Genomic DNA, 19,896 nt, shown 5'->3' with positions numbered 1-19,896 from the left:
ACAGCGTGTCTGGAGCCAGCTTCTACTAGCCAGCCTTAGCACACGGAGCCAACGGGCGGGTGCTTGTCTGGGAGAGGATAAACTCAATTATTTAGACACGAGAAAGAAAGGCAAATGTTTAATATCAAAGTGACTGGGGAGGTCTATGTTGATCTGATACTATGGTAAAGATGGCAAGCAGGTGGGCTCCACCTTATGGTGGGTTCCCACAAGGCAGCAGATAGCATAACAGAATGTACTGGTTCTCAGTTGGCCCGGAGTCTGTGGCCGGTTGGGAGCCGGATCTACATCCCCGGGGGCTCTTAGCCATCCGGGAACTGCGGTCCCTGGGGCCTGAGGGCCAGGAGAGGCCCTGAATGCGATCTAGAATGCTGATCCAGCTCTCCCCAAGGCCTGTCTTTCCAAGCACAGTGGAGAGGGATGGGGATGCTCTGGATGCGCATCTGAAAATGGCATTTGGCCCCAGGTCTACTTTTCCTAGCTCTGATCACTGGTAGTAACATGTTTGGAATTTCCCTCTGTAAAGTTAAGAGAAAGGAATCTAAAAGTATGAGATTTGTCACACGTCTTAGGGTTTGATCTTTACGTGAAAAGTCCCCTAGAAAGGATCATTTATGGGAAACCAGGGCAACCTTCACTCAGGACTGCCACTAGGTGAGGAGAACCCCTGGTTGGGGTGGAATTTAAAGCCCAGGATCTCCTGTCTCCAGGGTCCTGTCCCCATGAAGGGGGCCAGAGTACCCCTTTCTGGTCTTCACCCAGGAAACAGTTCGGTCTCTACATTCCTCCCAGCCATAGAGGGGCTGATACCCGAAATGTCTCTGGGCCTTGTCTGTGAGCACAGTGAAAGTGGTGCTGGCTGTGGCTAGGGTGTAGGGGTTCAAGAAGGCTGTATAGACCACCAAAGGCCGGAGTAACCATTGCAAGAAAGCATTGAGGGTAGCCAGGAAGAATAGCAGGCAGTAGGGCAGAAGGGGCCGAGTCCCCAGGAGGCGAATGCCACAGCGGCCCAGGATTTCCATGTTGAAGTCCTCGTAGCTCTTATAAGGGGAGTCATCATAGCAGAAGTAGACTTGTCCTCCCATTGTGGAGGCTCTGGAGCCCAGTTCTCTAGCTGCCAGTAGATGCATCCAAGCGACATTGCCTGAGACAGATAGAGCAGGTGCTGCTCAAACACCGGCTAGCCCTGAAAGCAGCCCACCGTTTCCTTCCCTGACCACACAGTCCCTTTTCCCATCCACCGACCTCACCAGCACAGGGGGCCAGCCCCTTTTCCAGGTCTGGCTCTGGTTAGAGGCTGTCTCCCTCTACGCTTTCCCACACACATCATGCAGCTTCCCCAGGCCCAGTTCTTGCTGTCCCACAAGCCGGCTTTTGTCTGCATGGCCCTTATTCCATCCGCACATTGTTCAACTCCTCCAACCAGGCCGCCTGGGCCTTACCTGCATAAACTCGACCATGTTCCACAGAGGGAGAGATGGCTCTGAGGAGCCACCCTCCAGTGCTCTGGGCCTTCTGATAAAAGTTGAGCATCAGCTGGTGGCCTTCACCATAGATCCCCGTGGGACGTAGAGCACATGTTACCAAGGGAAGTCCACCCCGCACCTGGACAGGAAAGGTAGTTGTTGAGACCCAAGATTTCTGTCCTTCCCCTTCCCCCATCCAGTCCATCTAACTACCTGCATTTGTATGTGTCATGGGGGTAAATAGGTGAAGACCCCTAAACTGTTAAGTCCTCTGGCATCTTCCAGGGCTTCTTGTTTCCTTACTGGGTAAACAGTACATACAAGAGGACTCATTGGTGTCCTTGGAAGAACCATGTGCCGGAGATCGGAAGATTTAAATTGCATTGTTGGCTCTGCTACATGGACCTCGGTCTCCCCAGTGGGTGAACTCCAGTGCTGTAGGCTTCCCAGACCCAAGCAGCTGAGCCCCCTTACCTTTCTCCCATTGGCCTCAAGGACTAGCCTCTCTGCCTGGGCCTTGCTTCGGGGATAGGGCTCTGTGTGTACCACCTCATAGGGAGTGTCCTCATTGCCCCTGGAAGTGGGAGATCCTCGTCATGGCATGTGATCTGTGCCTCAGGGAGTCCCTCGAATCCCCTGGGACAAGTCTAATACTTCAGCAATACAAACATTATTTTGTTTCCCTCTCAAAAACCTTGCAAAATAGATGCAGATATTGTGATGTTATTAAATTTTTTTAGATGAAGAAGCCCACAATAGTGAATGGAAAGCTGATCTTGAAGTCAGAAAGATATGTTGTGATCTTGGACCAAAGGCAGTACCTTTGGCAACACTCAAAATATTAAGACCAATTTTGCCCATGTGTACCTCCATGCCAGGAATGCCCTGCACTAATGACCTGAGGAAATGGGCTCAGAGAAGTTGCTACTTCTGTGGCAGAGTCACACCTAGAACTCACTTCTCATGGCTTTCAGTTCTCCTGAATTCAGGTTTTTTTTTTCAGGTTTCCACTGCACAATTCTCACATAATTCTGCTTTAAAGTTTTCTAAGGACTTCCAGTCACCCCCAACAATGCTGAAAGATGATTTCATTTCATTTTACAGCACAGGGCCCCTTCAGGAATTGGGAGGACTGAGGGGTTTGGGGGAAAGTAGAGGAAGATGGGGAATACCGGTAGAAGGGCTGTTTCTTGCTGTTGGGCCCCAAGGCTTCCATGCTGCTAGTGTACACCAGGAACCGAGTTCCGGTCTGCACACAGGCTTCAATCACATTCTGAGTCCCTGGAAGAAGGGAGGAGATAGACTTGTTTTCCTTTCTCCCCAGCTTCTCTCCTATTCTAGGGACGAACGACACACACACACACACACACACACACACACCCTTACCTACCTCCCACCAGCCAAAGTTTTCTTGGCCCAGAATTCCAGGGGAAAACCAATGGGTGGGAGGGAAAGGGAGAAAAGGACATGGTCAAGTTCGTTGCACAAATTAGGGAGGGAGCTTTCCAGATGGACTAAGTTTAAAGGTCTCTCACCTTGAACATTAACCCTGTGGATGACCTTGGGCTCATTCTGTCCCCACACATCCACCAGCCCAGCCATGTGAATAACTACGTCTGCTCCAGCTACGGCCGCCGCCACATCCTCTGCACGAGTCACATCTCCCTGAATTGGAGTCACCTGCACAGACTCTGACACAGGACAGATGCTAGCCCCACAGAGGATATTCCTCCCACTCCCTCTCCTCCCCACCCCCACTGGAGTAACACCCTCCAAATCATAACTTTCCATCCATGAGTCACTGTTCCCCCATCCAAATGCAATCCAGTCATAAACATACTTCCCCCAGGAGGCCCAGAGGGAAAAGCTGGGTTGCCTCCCTTTGTAGTGGGGAGGAGTGAAAGGTCTTGTTTAGGAACAGGACCTAGAGGTTGCACATGAGTTCCTGACGGGTCCAGAGGTATCTCCTCTTCCCTCACCTGGGTTTAGTGCCTCCAGCCAGGGCCCCAGGTGAAGGTCAAACACCCGAAGCTCTCTGAGCCGCGGCTCCATCTCCAGCAGGGTCCTAATCATATGTTCCCCCAAGAAGCCGCAGCCCCCTGTCACCAGGTACACCAGATTCCGGCCTCCGTCTGTCATGTCTAACTGTAGTCGGAAAGACAGACTGGGCTGGCCATGGTGGTCAGCCTCCTCCGCCCTTTCCTCAGGGGTCTGTTTTCTTTGCTCTTTCCAAATGACTTATTTTTGCTTGCAGAGCCCCACTATACTTGGCTAATCTAATTCCCACAAGGGTAGAGGCAGAACATGCACATTAAGGCCAGAGAACTGTATTCAGCCTGGTTTTACTGCCTGAAAATGTCCAGGAGCCAATATCTAACGAAGTAATGGGAGCCGGGAGGGATGGGAAGGAAAAGGAGTATCCTGTTAAACTCAGTCCCAACAGACACTTAGTTCCCAACTTTAAACTAAGGAGATAAGGAGGGGAAAGGGGATGGCGGGTTGTCAGAACTGAATAAGAGAATGTGGAGGGGGTTGCGTGAAAGTAAACAAGGGGGGTAGGGTTGAGGACACTGGAACTAAGGATGAGAACCTCCTACCTGGAAGAGGTCAGCTCCGCAGTAGTCTGCTACAGCTTTTAAGACACCTCCCCAAACCCTTTAGAAGCAAACCTTGACTACTCCCTTCTTTATAAAATTCAGCTCCCCCTTCTTTCCTTTTCCGTGGTCCCTCCCCTATCCCAGTAGTTATCCTAAGCACAGCCCCCTCTCAAAACCAACCAACCTACGATCCAGAGTGACTCCCATTTGGCTCCGCCTTCTCCTCTGGCAGAGGAAGCACCTCCTGCTGACCCACACCAGCTACTGCATGCTCAGTCAGTTGAATCCAAGTGTGGGGCTTATGGTGGTGCCCATCCCACTCTCTCTCAAGTCCCCGATTCTCAAGGCTGGGGCCGTCCGGACTCATGGAAAACAAAAGGATGTTCCCGAAGGGGAAAACGGCTCAAAGGCCCCAACTGTTGATCCATCACCACTATTCCCTTCACTGCTCCCCATCCCCAGGGTGGAAGGGAAGCAAGGATGGGGAAGAAGTCTGAATACACCTCAGAGGAACCCATTCTTATAATTTCTCGTCTCATAGTGACATGCCATTGGCCAGTACCTGGCCCAGAATCTTTGAAGTTGAACAGCTTATAACAGAATGGGAAGATTTCAGTATCAAGATGAGAGTGGAAAGATGGACAGATGCACGAGTATACCAATTCCTATGATCTTTTAAAGTCCATTCCAGTTCTAAATTTATGATCCTAAGTTACCCATGCTCAAATACCTCAAAAGTCTTTAACTCCCTATCCATTCTCCCCTAAAGATAAAAGTGACACTGATATATATATCCATCAACACAAAGACAAAGACAACTTTTGTACAATAAAGTTTAATCACAATTATAAAAATGTGGCGTCGGGTCCGAGGCATCCGCGCTATTAACATATGTACAAAATCAGGCCAACAGGAGTGGGGAGGATAGAGCTGGGGTCAAACCCTGGGGGCCTGTGCCATGTCTTCTCCCAGCCCCTGGCCAGCTATGCAGCCATTTATGGGGTGGGAATTTGTACGTGGCCTTTTGAAGAACAGGGCAGAGGCAGCTTGGGGGGAACAGGAGACACACCCTCCCACGTCCCAACCCCCCCTTTCCTCAGGCCTGGCCTCAATGCCTCTAAAGCCCAAGAGAAGGCCCAGGTTTTAAGTAACCCCTTGTGGCCCTTTAGGCCCAGTATGATTAGACGACAGGCCAGGGAAATCATAGACCCCTATCTTCCCTGGTTTGGGGGAGGAGGGAGTATTCAATACCAGGAAAGGGAGAGATTCCCAGCTGGGGTCCAGGAAAGAGCTCTCCTGAGGGGGGGAGGGAAGGAAATATGGCCAGCTGCTCCAGAGACCCCAAAATGGAGAAGAAAAGAGGTGTAGGGGGAATAGCCCCCAATAAAACAAAGCGGGGGGATGGGAAAGTCCTCCCCCCTCAAAGAACAGCATCTGTACAGGCCGGCACCCCAGGTTTCCACAGGAAACAGCCGCTAGCAGCTACAAAACATTTACAGTTTCTTCTCCGAAAAGAAAAAAAAAAGTTGGGGGCAGAACCTGCCTCATGTTTTTGGCATTCCCCACAACCCAGAATCTGGGAGACCCATACTCCTCACAAGGGGGAGAGGGGAATACTCCAATTTTTTTTTCTCCTGTATCTAGGTTCCTAAATGGTGGGTTGGATTTTCTCTGCTTATTCTGCAGAGACCTCATGCCCCCTACCCTTCTCCCACCTTATCTTGGGAACCACAGGAACCAGAAGCTCAGGATCTAAGTCTGAACATGTCAAAGGGCAATTCAGGCCCTAGCTGACTCTCTAGCCTGTGGTGGGAATAAATTAGGGATGTGTGTGTGTGTAGAGGAGGTGGTAGGGTAAAGCCAGCCCCTCCATAAAACCCTCAGTTGAGGGAACCCCGGCAACTTTCAGTGCCACACAAACATGGGATCTTGTTATCTTCCAAGGGAAATTTGTAGTCATAGGTGATCTCTTCATCCACCCCAATTGGCTGCTTGGAGTAGATTACAATCTTCTTCTGGGCCTCAATGGTGATCACCTTGGCATAGCAGTTGGGCTATGGTTGGAAAAGGAAGTTATTAGCTTTGACTTTGGCACCCTTCTCTCTCCCCAAAATCCAGTGTCCTGAGCCATGTATCCCCTTCCTCTACCCTCATTTTGCTCTTCTAGCTCCTTTATAAGTGCCTTCCCAAACCCAAACAATTAGTCCAAAACCAGTCCCTGCCCCTGGGCCCAGCTCTCACCGTGCAACAGTGATTGATAAACCGTGCCAGATTTCCACATTTTGTGGCATCAATGATGGTATCATGGTCCACTCGAAACAGGTAGCTGCTGCCAATGCCCTCTTGTACATACCGTTTCTCCCTCATGTCAGCTACCACCTGACAAGCCAAGAAGGGTCAGAAAAAGTTTTCCAGATAAAACCAAGATCTTCCTTCTTCCCCATCTAAATCTTTGAAGCTTTCAATATAAATGACAGAAGATGTCATGTTTATTATCCAAATACCTTTGGATATTAGGCTTTCCACTGTTTATAATCTGTGATTGTCTACCTCTGTGCTCAATCCATACAATTCTCCCCACCTCACAGCCTCTCCATGTCAAATTGTCTTTTTTCATGTCTAAAAATTCCACCTCCTCTGTGAAGCCTTCCTGAATTGATCTGACTAGGTTCCTTTCGTTTACTTCCATGGACATGGTTATTCCAGTGGTTTTTTCCAACTATTCTCCAATTATATATTTACCCTTAGTCCCCAGAAAGGAGAGTTTATGGAGGATGTGGCCTATGTGTGGATATATCTACATCACAGCATCTCTCTTAGGTTGTAATTTGTCTCAGAACAATGACCTTATCTCCCCTAAGAATACCACATGCAATTTGATATCTAATCATTTTTATGATGGAAGTAAAGACAAGGTAACTTGATCACCTGACGTATGTTCTGTCCCACGTACTCTATAACCATCTCATCAGCTGCAATAGGTTCCATAGCAAAAAGACCCCACTCATGGATCCGACTTCTGCCAAATCGGAGTTTTTTCTTCCGGAACTACAAGGGTAGGGGAGAAGATGGGAGGGAGAAAGGATGCCCTGAAGTCCTGTTGCTTTTCCCACTGTCCAATCCAAGCTTTTAATTTCCAATTCATGATTCATAAACACAATGGGTATGTGGTGCGGGGGACTGACACCCCTTCCAAGATAAAAGGTCACATTCCCTTCCTTTCTGTTCCAACATACCCCCAATTTCTTGCTCCCCACAAGAGCTTACATTTAAATTAAAGCTCCTTCCCATTCTTGAAACTTGCTTAAGGTTTCTCTCCTGTTATGGCTATGCTTAATGCCCAACAGCAAGGGTCCTAAGCATCCCAAAATCTCAGGGCTCTTCAGCTAAAGTTTTTCTCACCTTGAGTTGATTCAATTTCAGCAGGTCACTGTCCACAATGGCTGATGTACCAATGGCACTCAGCAGTCTACGCTGCTCTGACCGTCTTTCTGACAGCACTCGATTTGTCCCCTGGGAAGGAAAAGGACCTCATCAGTACGGAAGTGAAGGAAAGAGAACAAAAAGTGGTCATCTGCAGAGAACAGTCCTAGCATCATTACCTGTGTGTCAGAGCCCTCTAATTGACGTGCTGAGACAGGACAGACATCCAAGTACTTATCCTTTTCTTTCTTACTGATGGGATAATAACCCTCACTCCGAGCTGAACCTGTCTGATGCTCCCGGGGTCCATCCAGAGGCTTTCGCTTACGTTTGGGAGCAGTCAAGTTGGTGAGTGAGATAAGGTTAAGGAAGAAAACAGGTTCTTCAGTGCCCCACTCCCAAGCCCCCTCAGGGACTCAGAAATCATTCTTAGCTCTTTCCAGTCAGGAAGGATGTGAAAGTGGATATTGGGATAGGGGAAGCCAGATTGTGGGGAAAGAGACAAGAATATGGCCAATTCCAATAACCTATCAACATTTGTCACCACATAGATCTCCCAAAAACCATGGAAACACATTCGGCAAAGAAAAATGAAATGAAATGAAAAATAGCAGATAAAAAGAAAAGTACTTGACAATGGAATCACAGAAGCATAACTACTAAAAAAACCACTCAAGAGGGAGGAAAGATTAGACTTGAAGCTTCTGGTACGGTAGTTCCCCAATCTGCTAGTTCCTGACCCACAACAATCTAGGATATTAGTGTGATGTACCCAGTGGGTGTCATTAAGCCAATCAGCACCACTGTCCTGTTGTAGCAATCTCTCATAAGTGAGTCGTAAATAACCCATGTCCTCAGCATCAAGTCCAGAATTCCAGATGTCATAAAGGATGGTCATCTGCTCAAACTCACTTCGGGGCTCGTAGCTAGGTGGGGGTGGAGGGGCAGGTGGCAAGGGCTGTTGACGGCGCCTGGCATGGGATCGAAGGCTCCTCCGCCTCAAGGCGCCCTCTCCATCACTGGTGCTGCTACTACTCTCTGATGACTCTGACTCCTCTTCCTCCTCCTCCTCCTCCTCTTCCTCCTCTACCTCAGCAACCACCACCTCAGGAGCTTCTAAGACCTCATCGGCAGGTGAGCTGAAGACAGTGGCAGGGGAAGGAAGTGGCTCCAAGGGTCTGGACACTGGGGCAGGGGGAGCAGGCCGGACAGCCAGAGCGTAATTGTGCTCCAGAAGAACATGAATGATCGAGGGAACTGCTGGTCCCCCACGTTCAGCCTCATCTGAGGTTTCTGTGGCCTCAGAATCATCCCCTACAGGCAGAGTAACTAGACCTCGCCGAGCTGGAGCTGGAGTCAGGGCCAGGTCTGCCAACACTGCAAGGTCTACTTCAGTCCCAGATTCTTCTTCTTCTGGCAGACGAGTCCGACCTCCACTCCGGTTCCGCCCCATCCGGGATCCATCCTCTGGCCAGCTCTTGACCAGAGAAGCATGGTCCAAAGGCAAATTTCGAATGGTCCGATCGCTACCCCGGGAGATTTTTCGTGGAAGGGGACCAGGAGGCTTAACTGGAGGTGCAACAGGTGGGGGAACTTCAGGAATGGGGGTAGTTGGCATTTCCTCTGATGCAGAGAAGGAGACTGTTTTCCGGCGCTTCTTCGGTGGTGGGAGAAGGGGAATAGGAGAAGATGGACACTCCTCAGGATGAGGGACTAGAGGTAGGGGAGGAGAGGTTTGGGAGACAGTTGGTGGCTCTGGGGGATGATGAGGTGTCTCAGGTAGTGGCTCCTCTGGAGGACCTGGTGAAAGGGATATGATAAAAAGAGTATCACAAACCCAGCTTTCAATCTGATGTATTCTTGTAATAAGTTAGGATTTCTCCTCATGCTATGTTAGATATACAATTATCCCAATTTACTGGCCACTACTTAATGAGGTATGCTATCACAGGATCAAAAGCCACAGGAGACCTTAGCTGAGGTGATCTAATTTTTTTTAAATGCCATTTTACGGATGAGAAAACTGAATCTCAGAGAGGGGAAATCACATTTTCAGAGTCACAAAGTTAATACATGGAGAACAAGGATTTGAAGCTAGATTTATTGACCCCAAATCTAAGTGATCTTTCTACTACCTCATAATGCTTTCTCCACTATTTCCTCTCCATTCCTATTCATTCAACAGCCCTCTTTTCAAACAGAGGGCATGTACATACATGCATAATCTCACAGCCTACATATCGAACTCAACTCTCTCCATAAATCTACCTACCTGGAGGCCTCACTGGGGCCTTCTCCAGCTCAGGGATAGGTATGACAGGTGCAACTGAAGGCTTTTCTTGTTCTGGCTCCTCCACAGGGACAGGGAGGTCTGATGGTATGTCCCGAAGGGGTGACAAGGCTGAAGAAACTACTGATGGCTCCTCTTCTTCCTCCTCTTCTTCTTCAGATGCAGAGGAGGAAGATGAGGAAGAGGAGGAGGAAGAAGGGCTTGAGGAAGAACTGCTAGAGGAACTGCTGCTCTCAGAGTCTGAAGTGCTGTCATTCTCACCTTCTGATTCAGCATATAGAGAGTATTTGGAGAAGGCACTCTCCTCATCCTCACCTGGAAGTTCAAACAAGAAAAAGTCAAGAAAAAGCAGTCAAGATAGCAGAGCAGGACCCATCTAGGGCTCATTATGCTTAAATGGGCAAAGATAGGGACAAGAATTTCAAGGGGTACTAAGGAGAATCATAGGAACAAAATGCAACACTGAAATATACATAGGACCTTGCAGAGAGATCAGGTAACCAAGTCTACAGAAAATGTTCTCCTTCCCTCCCCTGTAAGATTTCCAAAATGACAGCTTCAAATCACCTCCAGATGCCTCTGCTTCCTTCTTACTGGTCTCCATGGTTTTACTGTGCTCTTCTTCCTCTTCTTCCTCCTCCTCATCTTCTTCCTCCTTAAGAAAAGGGATAAAAATAAGTAACTAATTCTCTAGACTTATGAACTGGGACTCATGCCCTTAACTATAACAAGATGTTATACAAAGTCAATGAGAAGACTTCCTAGGTCACAATATACTTGAATCCAGAGAGGAAACGTATACCCCAGTATGATTCCCACCATCCAGACTGAAAAAAACAAAATGTGTCTGGTTCTTTGAAAGAAAGAGATGAAGCAATAGGGAAAGACCATCCAACCAGGCAGCCAAATCACAAACAAGCAGAGGTGCTAAGCTCCTCATCATCATTAGCAAAAAAAGACATCTCACCTTCTCAGAAGAAGACTCTTGTGAGGCCTCTTCCCCTTCACTGTCTAGAGCAAAAGGTTTTCTGTGCTTGCCCTGGGCTTTATTCCTCTCCTCTTCCCGCTTTGGGCCCTTCATTCCTGGTCGACTTGACTCTCCAGCTTCCTTCTCTCGATCAGGTTCTAGACACCAAGGTCATTATGGTAATGTACTACCAAGAATAATTCTTAGTATTTGTCTAATCCTTCTAAAATTTTTCACACACTCTTTCATCTTTTATGTCAAAGTAGGTATTGGGAGAATTATGTCTAGTTGCAGAGAGGAAAATGGATACATAGTGAAAGTGACTTGTTCACAGTCACAGTAAATTAGTAGTAGAACCAGGACTAGCTCCACTTAGCTTCCAACCCAGGGAAATATCTCCAAAAATTCATCCTTCCAATTCTAAAATCTCTCCTTTTCTGCACATCTTGGCTCCAAGTTTTTAATTCTTGCTCTACCATTTCCCTCTCCTTTCAGAAACTGGAATTCTGTTTTGTCCTCAAGACTGGGACTCATACTCACCATCTTCATCCTCTTCAGCTGGAGTAGAAGGCCGAGGCCGCTTCTCTTCTCCACCTTCTGAAATTTCAGATGGCTCTTTCCGCTTTACCTGAAGTAGGAGAAAATAAGAAACACATGCTTGTAAGATACCAAATTCATTTCCCTACTACTTCCAAAGGTAAGAAGGAATGCTCATCATCCCACATGTTTTCCTGGTCAGACTCATGATTTCTGATTTCCAGTTTTCAGTACCTTGAATGAAGGCAGTCGAAGCGCTCCTCGAAGCCCAGAGCCAAATCCAAAGCCCTCAAGGCCCGCAGCACCCCCACTCTTGGCCCAATCCACAAGGGACAGCAGCCCTGGTTCTTTTAGTTTTGTCTTCTCCTTGTCTTCCTCCTTTGCCTGTTGCTTGGCTGCATTCTGGAAAGGCTGTGAAGAAGGGATAGGCAAGTAAGAAGACTGAATAATCCTGCATCTTAGCACTCTGATTCCTTTAATCCAAAAATCACTCCCAAATCCTCCATATCTAGCCAATTCCGTTTCCTTCTATCCTCATCTTTCTCTTTTAACTCTTATTTATCTCTTAAATCCAAGGACATAACTGTAGAATGCCAGATATAAAAGGAACTTATATAGTTCAACCCCCAGCCAAAGAAGCCACCTCCTCTCTGACTATTCTAAAAGTGATTACCTAGACAATTCTTCTAAGGATGGATGGCTTATCATTATCAACTTATTCTATTTTTGTAAAGTTTCAGGATTTTAGTAAATCTTTAGAGTAAACTGCCTCCTAATAAAGGCCAGTCACCTCAATCAGAAACTACAGGACAGCCTTGGGTAAAGTAGAAGAGTCAATCATGTCTCCTCTCCTGCCCATTGCTTGGGGTAGTCTTCTCTTCTCCAAATCAAATACTCTTGAGTTCCGTTCCTTTAACCATTCCTCATAAAACTATCCTAGCTTTTGCTTTCATCCAAGCCCCGAGTGCCCAAATTCTCACAGCCTTCACTCTCACCTTAGCCTTCTCCTCTTTACTTTCCCACCATTGGTCAAAAGCTCCAAAAGCTACATTCTCCACCATCTTGCGATTAAGATCCCGTTGCATGATGTTCTTCATCTCTTGCACCAGAGTAGCCAGCACCCGGCCCACAGTGCCAGCAGGAGGTGGTGCCTTCCCCTCTACCGGTTCTAGCTCTTCCCCAGAAGGCAGATGTTCCTCCTCCCTTAAGGCAGAGGAGGAAGGCAGAGGCTCTGCCTGCAAGGGCAGATGATAGGTCTCACGGGCATAAGCTCCTCGACTCTCCTGTCCAGGAGCATACAGAGTATAGGGTAGTGCATAGGCTGCTTCTTGATGTGGAGGGAAAGGAAGAAAATGCTCCCCAAAACCTCCACTAGGGGGTGCTGCTGATGTAGCAGTTACCCCAGTACCCTGCCTCAGCTGGTGCAACCGAGTCAACATTTGGGTCTGCATCTGGAAGGACATAGGCATCCCTCCCCACTGAGCCCCCAGTCGGTCCATCAGCTCAAGGGAATTGACAAAGTCGTAGATGTGGGGGGGAGGGGGAGGTGGTGGAGGATACTCAGGGGGTGGGGGTGCCTCTGGCCGGGGTGGAAGAAGATAAGCGGGCTGATGGGGATAACCCAAGGGAAGAGGAGCCAGAAAGGGTGGAGGTGGAGGTGGGGGTGGTGGAGGAGGTGGAGGTTGTGGGGGTGAGGGGGCTGTTGGGGGTGATCCTCCACCATCATCATCTGAGATTTCCATGTCCTCGCCAGAAGAATGAAGGGAGGCCTAGAAGAATGTGGAAAGAGATGGGTTAGAAGAATTCTGCTCTCTGCTTCCCAATTCATTGGTTTTATTCTTAAAAAACTGAGAAGTCAAGATGCTCTCTCAGAACTCAGATTTTTTTCTTCTCACCTGATCCTGTCCATTGGCTTTGGGAGATTCCCCAGTTGTCCCAGGTTCAATGCTTCCCATAGGAACCACATCCTCAAAATTTGCTGGGGCTGGAGGAGGTGTGCAAGGCCCATGAGTTGGTCCCAGGAGGACCTCACCTCCAGCTTCTCTGGCCCCAGGGCCCAAACTACTGTTGTCCTCTTCTTCTTCCGTGTCTGAGGCCAGGAAGGAAAACTTGGATCGCTGTTCCTTCAGCAGCATTTCAATCCGGGAATCTAGGCTACTGTGCTGGGCAAAGGGCACACTCTCATTGGTGATTTCTGGGGCAGGTGAACAAGATCGGATAGGGGATGCTGGGCGAGGTGAGTTCCTGGCTTCCTCTTGTTCAGGGCTGGCCCCCCTACCCCCTCCACCGCCAGGTTCTGGAGGCTCTGGAGGTGCAGCCTCTGGGGTAGGTCGATAGTCCTGGTCAGCAGGGCGACTGGGCTCTGGGGGCAGGTAGGAGGTGTAGGAAGGTGGGAATCGCTCAGGGAAAGGAGTTCCTGGGGGCTCTTCCCGGGGTGCACGTCGGGGTGGGTAGGAGGCATGGCGCTGGTATCGGTTACTGCTCTCATAATATGCAGGATAGTGTGAGTCAGAACTACGGTAGTGAGAAGAAGAGGAAGAAGAGGATGAAGAGGAAGAGGAGGAGGAGGAAGATGACGATGATGATGATGATGATGACGATGACGATGAAGAAGAAGAGGCAACAGTGGTAGTTGAAGAAGAGAAGTGTCGACGGGAATAAGAATCCTGATAGCTGTTCTCTGACCGCCGAGGCTTATAGGAAGAAGAGGTGGTAGAAGAGGAGGAATCTGGATGGTAACTGGAATAGCCAGGAGTTCCTTGCCTAAAGGAAAACATAAAAGATCAAAAGAGGTTAAGAATAAAAAAAAAAATCTCTTCCTAAGTATAAATGGCATCAAACTCACGCACTCTTGTTTCTAGGCTTTTAGAACCCTCTTAAAAATACAGATCCCAGAGAAGCCAAGAATGCCATATTCCTAAAACAGATTGTAAATTCTCTGACTACAAGGACCATGTATTCCACATAGCATCTGGCACAAGGCTTCATATATATATAGTAAATACTCAATAACTTTCTTTTAAATACTAAAACTTTTTTTGAAGAATAACAGAAGTAAGCTCCTCAGCCTCAGATATTTTGCCTTTCAAGTGTTAGTTCTCAGACTTTAACAGCTGAAGGAACTCAGGTATTTCTCTTTTCCGTACCTGCTGGAATAGGCAGAGTCCTGGGAATACGGGGTACTGCCCCGGGAGGTATAAGGCGTCCCTTGAGAGGATTGTGGTGTGAACTGGCCATAAGAGGATGGGGTGTCTTGCCGGCTACTGGAGTAAGTGGTGTCCTGAGAGCAGGGTGTGCCATTACCAGGTGTGACTGGCACAGAAGTGCTTGATGGGTAGGCTGAGTCAGATGAAGGCCGGCGCCGAGATTCCGTCTTGGGGAGAAAGGGAGAAAATAAAGTTAGCAGTATATTCATTGCATCCTTGTTGAATCAAGCACTTTACTTAAAAAAAAAAAAAAAAAAAAAGACTCAAGCACTTTTTCCAAGGCTCTTCCTACTCACATACACTTTTATTCCTCATTGAAAGTCTTTCCATCTTTAAATTCCCAAACTACCCTGAATCCAGATATCTTGCCTTCTAGAATTCAGATGGCCCAAACCCAGATAACATCAGTTTCTCACCGTCTCAGTGGCTATCCCAGATCCTTGGAACTTTTCATTAAGGACTTTGCCCTCTGTGGGTACTGTTTGGGGGGTATAGGATCCATTGACAATTAACTCATAGTATTTCATCCGTTGTTGTCCTGGAAGACAGGAATCAAAAAAGTCAGTCTATACAAGTGAAGAGTACTAGTCCACTCTCCATTTGACAGTCTAGCTCCTCTCTCTGGCATTAAATTCCCCATCTCTACCCTCCTTTGGCCTTAACACATGGAGATTTCTCTCATCTATCCCTAACTTTAGGATCTCAATTCTTCTACCTTTCCCAATTATCTAGATTCCCCTCCCCCCCAATCAGGATTTTAAGACATAGGGAAGGGACATCACCTTTGATGTCAAGCTGGGCGTGGATGATATTGCCCATGACTGGGGTGTGATGGAGGTGTTTTACAGTCTCTTTGGCACCCCGAGTGCTGGCAAAGAGCACTCGGGCTAAGCCTAGATGCTTTCGGGTTCGGGGGTGCAACAGGATCTCCACCTCCTCCACCTCTCCATACTTGCGGCACATGTCCTTCAGGAACGTCTCCCGAACGTTGTCATTCAGCCGGGCAAAGGTCACTTCCTTCAGTGGGACCTGCCCAATGTAGAACTCGTCAAGCTGTGGAGGGGAAAGCAGGAGCTGGGTCAGAATCCAGAGTTACCCTGGCATGGAAGATCTGGTCATGGATAAGTGGCAGAGCCATAGGATACTGAGCCTTGGACCAATCAATAGATTCATGTGTGTGTTATGGGAAGGAGGAATAGGGAAGAGAGAACTCTACTGAACACTAAGAGAGATGACCACAGAGATGACTTGAACAAGATGGTCCCATGATACAAAAATGTGAAGCCGTGGTCCTAAGTGAATGCAGGCGTCAGAAAAATAAATCCCAGAAAAAGCTATAGAAGAAAGCCAAATGGATACCAAGGATAAAATGTTTACAAATCCAAAGACCTGAACTCCAAGATGGGAAAAGTCAAGGCTGGGGAGTCCTGTGAAAAGATGCAGAATATAGAGTTGGAAGTAACTTCATAGGTCATCTTGTCCAAAACAAATCTGTGTGAAAATCCCCTCTATGATATCCTTAAGTACACATCTACTCAGAAGAGCAGTAAAATGGAATTTACTTCCTCTATTAACTTTCGGACAATTCCAGTGACTAGAATAATTATTTGGGCTAGAACATTGGACTTGGAATCAGAAAGACCTGAGTTAACTCTGGCTTCAGACACTTAGTAGCTATAACCTAGGGCAAGTCACTTAATTTCCTGTTTGTTTCTGTTTCCTCAACCAAAAATAGGGAGAGTAACAGTACCTACCTCCCAGGGCTGTTCTGAGGATCATATGGTCCTTACAAGCTTGACCCATAGTAGGTGCTTAATAAGTCTATCCCCCTCTTTCTCTTATTTAGATAAAATGTTTCTCTCCTAACTTTTACTAAGTCTTCATAGTTACATTCTGAGGCCACGAAAACCCAGGACCAACCCTTTTTCCACATGTGAATGTAAATAAGGTGCTCTGCAAACCTTGAAACACTTATACATTTTAGTTATTATTCCATGTAACGGCCCTTCAAATACTTAGAAACACTATGATCATATTTGTTTCTATTCCCTAAGCCCCAGTCCTCCTTTCTTCAGATTAAATATCTATGGTTCCTTCAAACTTTTATGTAATGATCTAAAATTCCTTTACAATCCTGACATTGCACATCTAAAAAAAAGTTCTAGATAAGTCAATGTTTTTCTAGAAATGTGGCATCCAGAACTGAGAATGTTACTCCAAATGTGATCTGACTAAAATAGAATATAGAGAACATAGCCCCTCTCATTTGGGAATGCAACCCAACTCAAATCAGCTCTTCATTTTGTGAGGTCTGCAACTATGACAAGCATGCTAAAGAAGATCACAAGACTATATATAAGAGAGAACATAATAAGCGATGGTATTAAAGACTTCAGAGTCTTTAATACCATCTCTATTAACCAACTATGAGGTCAGCAATGCCATCCAGGGGCAGAGTTGCAACTATTTAGGATACCACTATCTTTCATACCACACAAACTCAGACTTAAAAATCATATAAAGTAGACTTCTTTTCTGCTCTAATAGTCGACTTAATTCCCATCAGAATGTCAATCATCCCTTCTCCAAAGGCCAAGGCCTTTTAGTTAGGACCCATGTCCTAATGAAGAAACAAGATCCAATCATAAGCACTAAAGAAAGCCAAAATACATTTATCCAGGAAATGAAATTATGAGTTGTTAGACCAGGACACTTCACTCAGTTATCCACAAACTCTATGTACAGAGCTCCTACTCTTGCTCAAAGAAAAATCCCTCCTTTGGTTTTGTCTACTTGGATTTACATATTTCTTCATACCTATCATTCTACATAAAAACTATCAAATCATAAAAATAATGTAGCTTACCTTAAACTTAGGGACTGGGAGGGAAAGGTCCCTGTTTTTGGACCAGGTGAGTCGTTGACGGGGGTCTTGAAGCTTGCTAACAATCTTATATCCTGCATCCTAGGATGAAAGATAGAAGAAAGCAATCTAATCACTCTGGGGAAAATAATTTAAGAACTTAGGCTCACAATTAGCTGAGATGTAGAAGTGCCAATTTTCTAAAACAAAAGCAGGGTTCAAAGAACAGGAATTTTAGGAGATAGGAAATTACCTGCCCAAGAACTTTGGGGGGGAACAGTTTAAGCAAAATAACTTACATTGACACTGAAGTGAATCCCGTCATAGCGATAAACCTTCTGTGGGAGCCGGTGCAATGCAGGGTCCACAATGAGTTTGTAGTTTCGCCACTGGAAGTTGGGGGGCTTTTGCCCATCTCCCCCTCCTTCCTGGTCCATCCTGGTTCATTTACACTATAAACAATTAAGGGGGGGTAAGGCTCTGTACTTCCAAAGCCTTCCTCCACAGGCCTCCTCTTGAGAGCCCTCCCCAGTCCTAACTCATCCCCCACAGGCAACCACCCTCTTTTGGGGTATCACTTTATCTGCTAAAAATACATATGCCTCTTTACCCCAAGTACTCCCCTATAATACATATATGTAGAGCAGCCCCCCCACGTCTCTTCCACTACCTATTCCCTAGAGCTCCCTTTCCTCCATTAGTCTTCTGTCACCTCTCCGTTCCCCACCTTCCGCCATACGCCCTGCACGAAGCCCCTCTCCTCACAGCCTGCCTTCCCCGCAGCCTCTGCTTTGCGCTCCTTCCTCCTTCATTCATGCCCTTCACAGCCCTGGCCCTCGGCGTTATACACACTTTGTACACATGCAACTTCCCCCTCACAGCCCTGTCAGTCCCCCCAAACTCTTTCCCAAATCCGTCTCAACAGCTTCCACCTTCTCCCCAACACACTCCCATCTTGTAAAGATTTCCCTACAAGCTTCCATCACCAAAAGGGCCACCCCCCGCGTCCCTCCTGCACTCTTCCACTCCCTTTCTTCCAGACTACCCTACCCAGCCCCTTCCCCAGCTCCTCAACACGCCCCTCCCACCTCCTAAAGAGTCTCCCGGGTCCCGTATACACCCCCCTCACCCCCGCCCCCTGTCCCCTTCCCCATCACCAGGTGCCCTGGGTCATCTCCATGCTCAAACTCCTCCGGGACCCCAAGCTAAGAAACCCTCTCCTCAGCCCCTCACGCCCCCTGCCCGGCCCCTCCCCCCTTGGCCCAGAGGCGCGCCCCCCCTAAGCCCCGCCCCCTCCGCCTGTCTCCTCACCGGCGGCCGGCCAGGTCCCAGGCACCGCTCTCCGAACCCCTCCTTCCCGCCCCCCCCCCCAGCTGCCTGGGGCCCAGAGACCCTGCGGCTCCAAGCCAGGAAGGTGAAACCTTCCTCCGGGGCCGTGGCGGGGCTCCGGAAACACCGCGAGACCCTCCGGCCCCGGCCCCGGCCCGGGCCCGGGCCCCCGGCGGGGGGTCTGGGGGGAAGGCAGTAAGGCTGGGGGAGGAGGCAGCGCGCGCGGCACTTCCCTCTCCTCGCGCACCCCCGCGAGCCGCCCCCTCCCCACCCGCGCGCGCCGTCCCCTCCCCGCTGAGCGCGCGCGCGCACCGCGTTCTACACTCACCCGCTCGGGGCGAGCGAGTCGCTCCCTCCCCTTCCCTTCCCCACCTCGCTCCACCTCAGCGGCGGCGCGAGACCCGGGCCCCGCAGCGGCAGCGGCGGCGGCGGCGCCCCCACCACCACCTCCCTCCTCCCCGGCGCGCGCACCAAACACCACCGCCACCTGCGCGATGCCCGGCGGGCTCTGCGTTCACCGGAGCACATTCGACACTGGCGCCTCCAGAAGTCTTGCGGGTGGAAGAGAAGAGGTTCCCCCTCTTTCTTAACTCCGGACGGTATAGGAAGGAGAAGTGAGGGGAGGCGGCAGGCCTGTCGCATCCCTTGAAGAACGGACCTCACTACTATTACCCCCTTGCCCAGTTCTGGACGTGTGACGAATCTGCAACTCCTAAAGAGGCGCCGAGTCCCTGAGGAAAAGGGGGCGGAGTGCAGGGGCGGAGGCCGGACCGGAGCTGGGTAAGAAAGGTTAGCGTGTTGAACAGCCGTAGATTCGCCAAAGGCGAATCGGCATTATTGGAACTTGCGTTTCTTCCTACGTCCGACTCACTCTGAAGAGTAAAAATTTTGGATTCGCAGATTCACTTTAAGCTCCGTAATCTCCCTTCACTCAGCCTACCGGGTCCATACTGTAAATATAATGTCGGTGTTAAGTGTACACTCATGTAATTTTCAGCAATCGAATTCGGTTTCTCATCTTTGGTTGGTGTTTCTTGTAAATGCTATTAAAATTTCCTGCTCTGGCATTAAACATAGAAAATGAATCCAAAGAAACCCACGCCTGAATTAAAGGTCTAGGTCGGGGCCATCCTAAATAGGCTTGTCATGGAAGGAACGAATCTGCAGATCACCATCCTGGAGTTTGACAGAAATGCGAATCTGCGAGCGGGAGCGGGA

General features: G+C 48.5%; 2 protein-coding genes across 6 annotated transcripts; both read right to left on the bottom strand.

The window, feature by feature from the left end:
* Positions 1-105: 105 nt before the first annotated feature.
* On the bottom strand, positions 106-4,201 carry HSD3B7 (hydroxy-delta-5-steroid dehydrogenase, 3 beta- and steroid delta-isomerase 7). Of its 2 annotated transcripts, none has more exons than XM_074281362.1 (7): positions 4,064-4,201; positions 3,446-3,611; positions 3,002-3,157; positions 2,639-2,747; positions 1,941-2,040; positions 1,443-1,605; positions 106-1,144 (listed from the first exon to the last, which is right to left on the bottom strand). In XM_074281362.1, the coding sequence occupies exons 2-7, from the start codon at positions 3,603-3,605 to the stop codon at positions 684-686; spliced, it is 1,149 nt and encodes a 382-aa protein (XP_074137463.1). In that variant the 5' UTR covers positions 3,606-3,611; positions 4,064-4,201; the 3' UTR covers positions 106-683. The 2 variants fall into 2 exon arrangements, with proteins under 2 accessions (XP_074137463.1, XP_074137464.1); XM_074281363.1 differs by having other exon boundaries at positions 3,446-3,630; positions 4,064-4,134.
* Positions 4,202-4,882: 681 nt separating this feature from the next.
* On the bottom strand, positions 4,883-19,426 carry SETD1A (SET domain containing 1A, histone lysine methyltransferase). Of its 4 annotated transcripts, none has more exons than XM_074281349.1 (19): positions 19,166-19,426; positions 17,649-17,801; positions 17,353-17,451; positions 15,269-15,539; positions 14,903-15,024; positions 14,427-14,653; positions 13,176-14,043; positions 12,276-13,049; positions 11,515-11,691; positions 11,284-11,371; positions 10,744-10,901; positions 10,344-10,431; positions 9,759-10,091; positions 8,246-9,286; positions 7,666-7,838; positions 7,466-7,576; positions 6,992-7,111; positions 6,305-6,442; positions 4,883-6,117 (listed from the first exon to the last, which is right to left on the bottom strand). In XM_074281349.1, exons 2-19 carry the CDS (start codon positions 17,784-17,786, stop codon positions 5,944-5,946), a joined length of 5,100 nt encoding a protein of 1,699 aa, XP_074137450.1. In that variant the 5' UTR covers positions 17,787-17,801; positions 19,166-19,426; the 3' UTR covers positions 4,883-5,943. The 4 variants fall into 4 exon arrangements, with proteins under 4 accessions (XP_074137450.1, XP_074137448.1, XP_074137451.1 ...); XM_074281347.1 differs by lacking the exon at positions 19,166-19,426 and adding an exon at positions 19,007-19,136; XM_074281350.1 differs by lacking the exon at positions 19,166-19,426 and adding an exon at positions 19,051-19,123.
* Positions 19,427-19,896: the final 470 nt, after the last annotated feature.

Source organism: Sminthopsis crassicaudata, chromosome 1 (genome assembly GCF_048593235.1).
Source record: "Sminthopsis crassicaudata isolate SCR6 chromosome 1, ASM4859323v1, whole genome shotgun sequence".
Taxonomy (NCBI): Eukaryota; Metazoa; Chordata; class Mammalia; order Dasyuromorphia; family Dasyuridae; genus Sminthopsis; species Sminthopsis crassicaudata.
The sequence above is the reverse complement of the archived record's forward strand: the minus strand, read 5'-3'. Positions and strand labels throughout refer to the sequence as shown.

Coding starts and splice junctions, on each gene's coding strand:
- HSD3B7 (XM_074281362.1), bottom strand. CDS start 3,605: ATGACAGACGGAGGCCGGAATCTGGTGTACCTGGTGACAGGGGGCTGC. Junction 2,748..3,001: donor CCACAGGGTTAATGTTCAAG/GTGAGAGACCTT, acceptor CCCTTCTTCCAG/GGACTCAGAATGTGATTGAA. Junction 1,145..1,442: donor ACATGGTCGAGTTTATGCAG/GTAAGGCCCAGG, acceptor TATCTGTCTCAG/GCAATGTCGCTTGGATGCAT.
- SETD1A (XM_074281349.1), bottom strand. CDS start 17,786: ATGGACCAGGAAGGAGGGGGAGATGGGCAAAAGCCCCCCAACTTCCAG. Junction 7,577..7,665: donor TAGAGGGCTCTGACACACAG/GTAATGATGCTA, acceptor TTTCCTTCCCAG/GGGACAAATCGAGTGCTGTC. Junction 6,443..6,991: donor TGGGACAGAACATACGTCAG/GTGATCAAGTTA, acceptor TTGGCTTGTCAG/GTGGTAGCTGACATGAGGGA.